The sequence below is a fragment of the Parasteatoda tepidariorum genome, chromosome 7 (genome assembly GCF_043381705.1).
Source record: "Parasteatoda tepidariorum isolate YZ-2023 chromosome 7, CAS_Ptep_4.0, whole genome shotgun sequence".
NCBI classification, from domain to species: Eukaryota; Metazoa; Arthropoda; class Arachnida; order Araneae; family Theridiidae; genus Parasteatoda; species Parasteatoda tepidariorum.
In genome coordinates, this window is record NC_092210.1 from 15,676,128 (window position 1) to 15,686,452 (window position 10,325).

The window sequence follows — 10,325 nt, forward strand, 5'->3', positions numbered from 1 at the left end:
TTCACAAAATTCTAAGAATTCAAAACAATCATTCAAATCCATATAACAACTTTTTTTTAAAAAAAACAATTACATCTTTTTAGTAAATACTAAGTCATTAAAATAAATTTGAATTCAAATAAATGACATGTAATTCGTTAAACCTATTAGAAATGTGTTGTTACATATGGCTTTATTGGAAATATTAATCCATATACAATTTCAACTTTAAGTGGACTTAAACAAAGAGTAAAAAGGAACAAAATTACAATAACAAGCAAAGAAAACGCATGACAAACACATATTAATACAAAAAGAACACATAGAAAAAATTAAAGTAAGAAAAAATATATCTATATACAGTGAAGAATGAGGAGTAGTCTTTACAGAGAGTTCATGTGATCTCTGGCATCCCAGTAAAGTTTACACAAATCACCCAGCTCTTGGGATTGTTTGTCCAGTAAAGGGCATACAAGCAAGTGGTCTGAGTTCATGGTTCCCGAATTGCAGATTTGGCACTCACTAGATGGAAGGATACCTATTCTGTTGAGGTGCTCTGCCAAGCAGTCATGGCCTGTTGAGAGTCTGAAGTTTGCCACAGCCTTCTTACGAGGACTGTGACAAAATTTCTTCCAACTGTTTTGGATGTTAGCCCAGGGTTTTCCAGTGGATTTTACTGCTTGGTTGAGCTTTAGGTTGGTCTTAAGTTTCTCGGAAAATTGTTTTTTAAGGGAGTCTGGTGGAATCGGTTTATTACATTGTGGTTCGAGTGTCCCTTTCTTGGCTAGTTGGTCTGCCTTTTCATTGCCATTGATTCCTACATGCGAAGGGATCCACTGGAACATAATAATTTTGTTGGCATTCTCGAGAAAAATCAAATTATCTCTAATATCTGAAATAGTCTGAGTATCTGAATCATGGTTTATGGCAACTGCCTGGATAGCTGCCTTAGAGTCGACAAGGATTACTGCTTTAGTGAAGTAATTGATCTTATTCTTAAGGTTTTCCAGGGCTATCGATATAGCGAAGATCTCTGCATCAAAATTTGACATATAGTATCCCACAGGGGCGCTGTGAGAAAAGAGCTTACTGTGTACTCCTGCTCCGGTGCTGTCTTGTATTTTTGAGCCGTCAGTGTACACTCTCGTCCATTCTGGTTCAGGGTATTGCTCTTGTAGCATGCATAATGCATTTGTTTTTAGTACTGTGTCAGATATGTTTTTCTTACCCAAATCATTGATATCTAGTTGGTGCCTGACATCTATAAATTTGAGAGGGTTTGTGATGTTCTTGTTACAGATAATTGGCTCATCTTCTTGGAAATCATGCAGTAATTTTTCACATACCTCTAGAGGAGAGATTTGGGTCTTCATGGAACTTGGTTTTGATTCATTCATCCATTGCGCTCTATGGGAGGCTTTCATTTTAACATAAGTGCCAACTGCTTGTATTTTAATTTCAGTGGTAATTGGTGGATTAGAAGTATAGTATTGTAGGGCTATAATTGGGGTTGTCTTCACTGCTCCCGTAATGATTCGGAGAGCATTGTTTTGGGCTCTTTCCAAAGAGTCGAGCTTACCTTGTGCGCTAGAAATTAACACCTCACTTCCGTATTTGATAATTGGTTTGATATAGGTGTTATAGGTTTTATTTAGAGTGTGTTGTGAGCTTCCCCATTTGGCACCGGCTAGTCTTTTCAGAATTGAAGTTCTCTTTTCTACTTTGTCTATAACAGTATTGATATGATTGGTAAAGCTTAACTTGTTATCCAGTACTACACCTAGATATGTGGTAAGGTTGCTTTTTTGAAGCTTACTATCATCTATTATCAAATCAAAGTCTGGATTAACACGCCTTAGAGAGTAGAATTGGTAAACGGTTTTATTTTTGTTGATAATCATGTTATTCTCTTTGGACCAAGACTGCAAGACCTCGAGAGCTTTATTCATAACACCTTCAAGATTATTCCTTTGATCTTCATATGCTTGGCAGTTTTCTGCTTCCGTCCAAATGACAACATCATCTGCGAACATACAAACGTTAATACCATCTAAACTTGTTAGTTTGTCTACCAGATCGTTGATGTAGATGCTAAATAGGGTACAGCTGCTTACTGCTCCTTGTGGCAGACCGACTTTGCTTTGTTTGTAGGTAGATTCCTGTTCGTTCCATCTTGTTTTTGCCCATCTTTGGGATAAGAACCTTCTGTAACATTTAATGCAAATTCCACAAGTTTGAAGTTTGGTTAGAAGTTTGCTTCTCCAAACTGTGTCGTAGGCTCCTTGAAAATCAAAAAATACTGCCAAAGAACTTTTCTTTGAACTGAAACCGGATTTAATTTTGTGAACCAACTTCATAATTGAGTTGGCGGTTGACATGTTGTTTCTGAAACCCGACTGTTCTTCTGCTAGGATATCATTTGACTCCAGGTAAAGCCTTAATCATGCATTTATCATTCTTTCAAAAGTTTTGACCATGACGGATGTCAGTGAGATTGGTCGGTATGATTCTATGTCTTCGGGTGACTTACCTGGTTTTAGAATTGGAATGATTTTTGCTTTCAGCCAGTTTGTTGGGAGGCTTGATTCTTCGTTCCAGATTTTATTAAAAATCGTTAGTAGGGATTTCTTCGCTGATATTCCCAGGTGTTTCAGGAACTCCGGGAATATGTTATCAGTACCTGGTTGTTTACCGTATTTGAGGTCATGTATAGCCTTGTTCAATTCTTCTATTGAAAAGTCCTCCGTGAAAAGGTTTTCTGGGCACTTAAACTTAGATGTTCCTCTTTTTACTAGTTTGTTGTTTCTTTTCTCTTGTTTCTTTTGTTCTTTGCTAAGTGAGTACCGATCAAGGTAAAAATTATTGAATAATTTTGCTATCTGTCTTGAACCACTTATATATTTGTTTCCTCTCTTTATGGGGTGATTATCTCTTCGTGTATATTTATTGTTCAGGTTGTTCATTAATTGATAGGCTTTGCGTCCGTCTGTCCTATAGTCTAAATCGTTTAGGCACTTATTCCATGCTTGTCGTTTAGCGTCTAGGACTTTTCTCTTCATTATTGCACATTCCTTTCGCCAATTGATAACATCTTGTTTCCGTTCTTCATTAGTTTTCCCCTCTATCTTTTCAGCTTCTCTTCTTGCTTGCTCTCTGATGTGTCTTTGTTCTTCAAGTTCAGTATTCCAAAATGGTTTGTAGTTAAATCTCTTTCCTCTTGGAATGTTCCTTTTAGCACACTCTTGAAGGGCTAAGGAAAAAGTTGATACTAATTGTTGTGGAGTTGCATCAGTTTGAAAGGTGTTTACCTGATGTTCCATATCTTCAGTGAAGGCTTTCCAGTTAGCTTTCTTGAAGTTCCACATGATTTTTGTATTACATCTTGCCGGTATTTGATTTGTAGTGACTGATGTTTTTATCATTCGGTGACCGCTTCTCGGATTTCCAATCACTGATTTTTTACAACAGTCAACTAAGTTTGCGGAAACAATAGTTAGATCAGGATTTGTAGAACTGCCTGAAAAGTGGATGAAGGTGTTTGGATCATCTTTATTGTTAAGGACAAACATGGCATTGCTATTTACAAAGTTCTCGACAATTTGTCCTACTTGATTTTGATAAGTGTATCCCCAGTTGGGGGAAGCAGCGTTGAAGTCACCTACAATTATAGTGTTACGGTGAGAAGTTAAGCAATCTAAATTTAAATTTTTGTTGTTTGGAGGACTGTATATACCAAAAACCCAGAAAATAGTATTTTTGTTCCAAATGTTAACGACTGCGATTTCTGATGTATCATGATTATTCATTGTTTTCAACACTTCAAAGGACGATGTCAGTTTGTTTCGCACGGCCACAAGGATACCACTTGCGATCTGCCTGCTCTTGAAAAGACCATGCATGGTGAAAGATTCTAAATTGTCGAACTTCATTTTGTCTTCTGTAATATTAGCTTCTTGAACGACCAGGATGTCGATGTTCTCCTCTGCGACTACTCTCTTAATTTCTGAAAACTTTGCAGAAGAAAGCCCTCCGGCATTCCACTGCAGGATAGAAAAACTAAAACTCCTTGCTCTATTTGCACTTATCGCCTTAGCCATCGCCGTTACTCATTTAGCACCACCCAGGAGGCACGTGTGATTTAAGGATATCACGGACTATTAGAAATGTGCTATAGTATAAAATCTTAAAGCGTAACAGCACGACTGAGACTCATTTTTCAACGAATAACTAATAACAATAATAAAACAAATAAATTCGTGATATAAATCAAAAATCGTCAAATAAATTCAATATATATTAATTCGTGAAAAAAAAAAACAGCTTTCGACAAAATACTAAAATAGAGATCTATCGACAAAGACTACTCACTTCTGCCTAGCTTAAGTCACATTTGGTGAGAATGCTCTCTCTGGTTATTTCAGTTTCCGTTTTTAAAAGTGCTATATGTTGAGCCACCTCAGCTAGATTTGGCATGTAACATTTTTACCGGCAATCATTGGTCGATTTTCTAGCGTTGCCATTCGGGGAGTTGAAATGAGACTTTTTTTTGTCCCCGTGTAAGAGAAATATATATGGGTCATTCTCACGAAAACTGTCATTTTTCAGTTCATAAAATCCCGAAAAAGTAAAGTGAATAAAAAGCTCTGAAACTTTTTATATTAATAGAAATATGTAATGGCATTATAAAGAAAGTATATATCCTATAAATTATACTTAATATTTAAATTAATTAATTTTTTAAATAATTAATTTATAATTAATTAATTTATAATAATTAATAATTAATTAATTAATTTAATAAATAAATTAATTAATTTAATAAATTAATTTATTAATTTTTTAATTTATTTTTCAAATTAATTAATAAGTAAATTAATTATTTTCACTATTTAAAAAGTGAGGGAATGACACTAATAGTGAGGGAATGATATTTTATTTTAATACATGTTTTTATCTAAGTTACATCTACCTAAAGTTTGAAAATGATAACATACTAAGTATATCTAATATTTATTATAATTTAGTCTTATATATTTAATAGTTTTTACAGGTTTGGGAAATAAAATTGGCTGGCACGATTGAACAAAAAAAAATTTAATAATATACTCATCTTGAATCATTCCCTCACTTCAGCGTCATTCCCTCACTTTATACACTAGTGAGGGAATGACGAATTCAATAAAATTTAAAAATAACAGTTAGGCCTAATTAATTTCTGAAGTCAATCACATACAATTATATTCATACAAGAAAGCAACATATAATTATCCACTTTCTCGATGAAGTTGTATTTTATTTTACTCTAAAAAATGACATGAGGGAATGACAAATGTAAAAAATTTTACCTGGTTTGATTCATTCAAATTTATTCCACAGCAAAGCTTCTTTAAGTTGAAGATGGAAACATACTGCAATTTTGTTCTATGATGCCAGTTGTTAACTTCTGAAGTTTTTATTAAAATATTTTTATTCTAAGAAGATTGCAGGTGATAAGAACATTGTTGTGAGGGAATGACGCGAAACACTGGGGACAAAGTTTAAAATAGTGCTGTGTTAATATTTTTATCAGAAATTAAATTTAAAATTGATTTTCTGAATTCTATATTTCAGTATTCTGAAATAAAAAACACGAATTTGTAAAAAAAAAAAAATTTATTTCAGAAATAATTTTTTTCTTTTTTTAAATCAGCAGTGGGGACAAGTGAGGGAATGACATATTGGTATATTTTAATTACCTAAAATAAATAAAAAATAAAAATTTATAATTTTATTTTTATTCTTTTGTTAGCTTGCATTCTGAAGGGCACTTTCCCTGAATTTCTTTTTTTCGTAAGCTGTAAAACAAACATATAATATACTGGGGACATGAAAATGACTGTTTTTGTGAGAATGACCCATATATAGATTATTTATTGTCACCATTGAATTTCCTAAGACCAAAGCTTAACTAACTTTTTCAATATAAAGATTAAAACTGACTTTTCCATCAACGATCATTCTAATGTTTTGAAAAATTGATCACCCTGAATAACTTTTGATCTTATGATTGGATCATCATGTTCTAGTACTCATCTTAATGGTAAGAGGGTGTGACCTCATATGTGCGAACTAATTAGCGCAGACAAAAATTTAAGTTACGAAAACAGACATAAAACGTACTTTCTCTGAATGAATATACCTTTTTTCTACTGATTTGGATTTCTGATCCCCAAAATAGTTTGGTCAAGAGAGCGGTCCAAAGTGTGGACCTCTTAATATTAATTTTACCTTATTGCGTATTTCACTATATCTCAAGAACTTTTGAAAATAGTTGAAAAACTTTTGCAATTAATTATAAAACTCGTTTATCCAAAGATAATTTCATGCAAAGTATAACTTTTAGTGACCATTTATTAAATAAAATAATAATAAATAATAAACATTTACTAAAAACTATATTCTGAATGGAACTATCTTTAGATCAAAAAATTTTGGTTGAACCCCTTATTGTCCCCCTATTTCACATTTTTGCGTAATCCGCAATATCTCGAGAACTTTTCAATTAAATTGAAAACATTTTGCACACACTTATACATTTTTTTGATCCAGGATAATTCCATACAAAAAATAATCTTTAGTAAATGTTTATCATTTTCTATTAATTTATTTAATATCAGTTGAAAACTTTTGAATCGTAAAGTATGTAATTGCCTATATCATTTTAAAGAATGTAATTTTACACGACAAAATACAAAATTTGAGCAGAATCGGTAGTATAGCTCCTGAGAAATTGAATTTTAAAAAAATTTATTTTTGTCCCTTATTTCTTAGCTCAAAATATTGTTTGCACTAATTAAGTAACATATTTGAGATCACTCATCGAACCATTAATATTAAGATCTAGAATGTGAAGATTTGTATCAGAACGTGACAAATTTGTTTTATAAACATTTCACGCAATTAATATGTGTTACTATTTGATTTATATACAATTCACTGTTGCAGAGAAATTGCATTTAAACCATAGAATTCGCAAAATTTCTTTATGTGCAAATTTATAAATTGCAATGTTTACAGTAACAAGAGTTTTAGGTTCTTTAATTTAATATAAACTAGAAAAACGTATGAGAACTAAAGAAACTAAAGAAAAGAGGAGAATTGAAACAAATTAGGTAAAAATAGAGATAGTATATAGTATTGAAAAAATCAACTAATGAGCAACGTATAAATGAATCAATGAGCAACGTATAACTGAATCAATGAGCAACGTAACAGTTGATTCAGTGAGCAACGTATGACTAAATCAATCAGCAACGTATCAACATTGATTTAAGGAGCAACATTGAATCAAGGCCAATCTTAGTTGATAAAAACAAATCTCTCTCCTGCATTGATTAAGCATCATAAAAACTTTAATTTAGTTTGTAATTGTTATATTATCTGCGTTAGTTCAAGAGTAAAATTTAAAAAAACATGAAGCTATTTGTTTGTTTACACGAAAGGATGTTTGTTTGTTTGTTTGTTTGTTTGTTTGTTTGTTTGTTTGTTTGTTTGTTTGTTTGATTTTAACCTCCTATTTCGGCCCAACTTATAGGTCAGTTTATTTAGCTTTATGTTGAAAAGAAATGTCATTGGTTTTCCGACACTATGCATTTAAAATACAGGAGTAGGACAAAATAATTAAAACGCTTCTATACTAGCAAAATTTTTGATATTTCTCGATAAACACTTAAAGAATTATTTTGTAACTACAGAAGTGTTTAGATTATGCGATTTCTCATACTTATCAATGAAATTTAAAGCTTTTAGATGTTGAAGAGATCGACAATAAATTACAAACGTAAAATATTGTTTTTGAACACCCTATGCAAAAAAAAAATGTAGCAATAAATTTTTAACTTGCAACAATTATTTTGGTTATTATACGCACTAATTGCACAAAATTTCGTAACCGGATCTTAAATATTTTCGGAGATATGAACATTTTTATAAAAATAAAGAAAAACTTTTTTTTGTCCTACCTTTTTTTTTTTGCTATAACTTTAAAAATATTCAATGAAATTAAACAAAATTTTTGGAGCAATTTAAAATTAATTATTGCTTTAAAATTTGAGAAAAATTTTTTTAAAACTGCGTTTAAAACTCTGGTCTTTATGCTGCTCGTGCATGGGAAAAAATGAAAACAATTCTTAATTTAGTAGTGAATCGTATCTGGCAATTAATAAATAAAGAGTCTGATTTGAATATCTTAAAAATTTAATAAGTTACAAGCAATTTTCTAAGTAGTTTTCGTACTTTTTAAAAGAAAACTCAAAATTATAAGGGGTTTTCCGCAAATTTCATTTTTTTTACTATTAAACAAGATTTATTAAAAATGACACCGGCATTGTTGGGGATCATCTCCCATACAAGTGTCCTTTCTTTTGCATGTTTCCTTTCCTCACAGAATCATATTTCGGTGCATGAACGTTTATTATCATTGTTTATTTAATTTTGTCTTATGATACAAAATAATATTTGTAAAAAATCCCTTATCATTTTTAATTTCTTTTAAAAAGTTCAAAAACTACTTAAAGAATTGCTTAATTTTTTTTTAAATTTTAAAGATATTCAAATCAGACTTTCTTATTGGTTGCAAAAAACGATTCACTGCTAAATTGTGAATAAAAAAAATTCATTTTTCCGCGCATGCGTAGTATAAAAGAACTACTTTAATGATTTATATACTGCACAATTTTCAACTAATTTTTTTAAGAGTTCGTGGGTTCGATCCCCGCCGGTCGAAGACTCCCCGTGTAGTAAATGGTGGCTGATGCACGTTAAATCTGTCAAGTCGCAAAATCCTCCATGTTCCCGTAACAAATCAATACCTCTGGGGGTACTGATCCGGGAGCTTCCTTGTCTTCTGGATTGGTTCACAATTACAAGGCTACGGAGTTGAACATTAGTAGTCGTAAACCCAAAATTGGGTCGGCTGTTCAACGACGGATATAAAAAATAAAAAACAATAGTGCGTGGAGTCCCTCCGCGCGGAAGAAGTGAAACTTCGTAATGTGGAAATGAAAATAGGAAGGGGTAGAAATTGATTTTTTAGTGAAATCATATTGTTTCTTTAAGACAAACTTCATTAACAATGCTTACAATTCACAATTGATCGCATCTTTTAATTATCATTTTCGAGTGGAGAAATATTCAAATCTATAACATTTACAATGGTATTATGATAACTAAAGTAAGATACGAAATGTTTGAGTTCTATTTTTTCAATATTTCTTGCAAAAACTGCATCAATGGTAGTTATTCCCCTTTGGTTGTTGGACCATTCCTAAACGTCTGCCAGAGCTTGTGAACCTGCAGTGGATAGTGGCAATATAGATTTTGCAATAAATAATTTAATATCCCTCATGGCTGCATTTGGTGAAATGTAAATGACAATTAGAAAAAGGAAAACCTAACAATCAATTGATATTCACAAGAGACGTACCTTGACATAACCTTAAATCCGTCGCATTGTCCGTGGGATTGTTTTCACACATTTTTTACAACTGTTATCCACTAAGTTTGAAAATAAGAAATACCAGCCTATTAAATTATATGTGTATCAAATCAAACTAAATTATTTACAGAAGAACAAAAGTTTTATGACTTTTATTATTTTTATGCTAGTGAGAACCAAAACAATATGGAAATGAATGAGGGAAAACTGGATCCTACCACGTGATTTCCCGGCCAATAAAAATGTAGCGTTAAGCGTTTAACGCAACCTTGTTAGAAGTCGCATAAGAAGTATAACTTCAATAATAATTTCAAAACAATAATCTATTATATATAATTCTCTTACGTGGCTCCCAAATTTTGGCTGTATTTCTTTTCCGCCGGTGGCAACGTTTGCTTTGTTTTGAAAACACCAAAGCATTCTGCCTTTTAATGATGTGTTTCTGATCTAATATATATAATTCTCTCACGTGGCTCCCAAATTTTGGCTGAAATACTTCGTACAACTAAATAAGATTCTTTTCACTACAGTTGAATATTTACTTTATTTTCTTCATTCATAGAGAAAACAGTCGGCAAAGAATTCTGTTAGGTTAAAAAACATTTCGCTCATAAAATAACGAATTGGGTATACTATAACCTACGTCACAGATCGTGTTATTCCTACTAAATTTAACTAGTAAACAGCATTTTCTGCGAACCTGATTTCTAGCAACAAGTAAAAGCATCAAACGAAGTGTCTTGTTTATAAGTCGCTACTCGCCAGGTTGGAATTGTATTAGTCTAGTTCCTTTGGAAATAATTTATATTGTTGTTTTACCGAAGTTTATGAATTTAGTAATCATATTTAAAACTCAGTTTATTAATTAAAC

The 10,325-nt window shown here is 31.9% G+C and overlaps 1 protein-coding gene across 1 annotated transcript; it reads right to left on the minus strand.

Moving 5' to 3' along the window:
- Positions 1–362: 362 nt before the first annotated feature.
- Positions 363–2,357, minus strand: LOC122271813 (uncharacterized). Its single transcript, XM_043054290.2, has one exon. The coding sequence runs from the start codon at positions 2,355–2,357 to the stop codon at positions 363–365; it is 1,995 nt and encodes a 664-aa protein (XP_042910224.1).
- Between the last annotated feature and the right edge of the window lie 7,968 nt (positions 2,358–10,325).

Coding starts and splice junctions, on each gene's coding strand:
- LOC122271813 (XM_043054290.2), bottom strand. CDS start 2,357: ATGTCAACCGCCAACTCAATTATGAAGTTGGTTCACAAAATTAAATCC.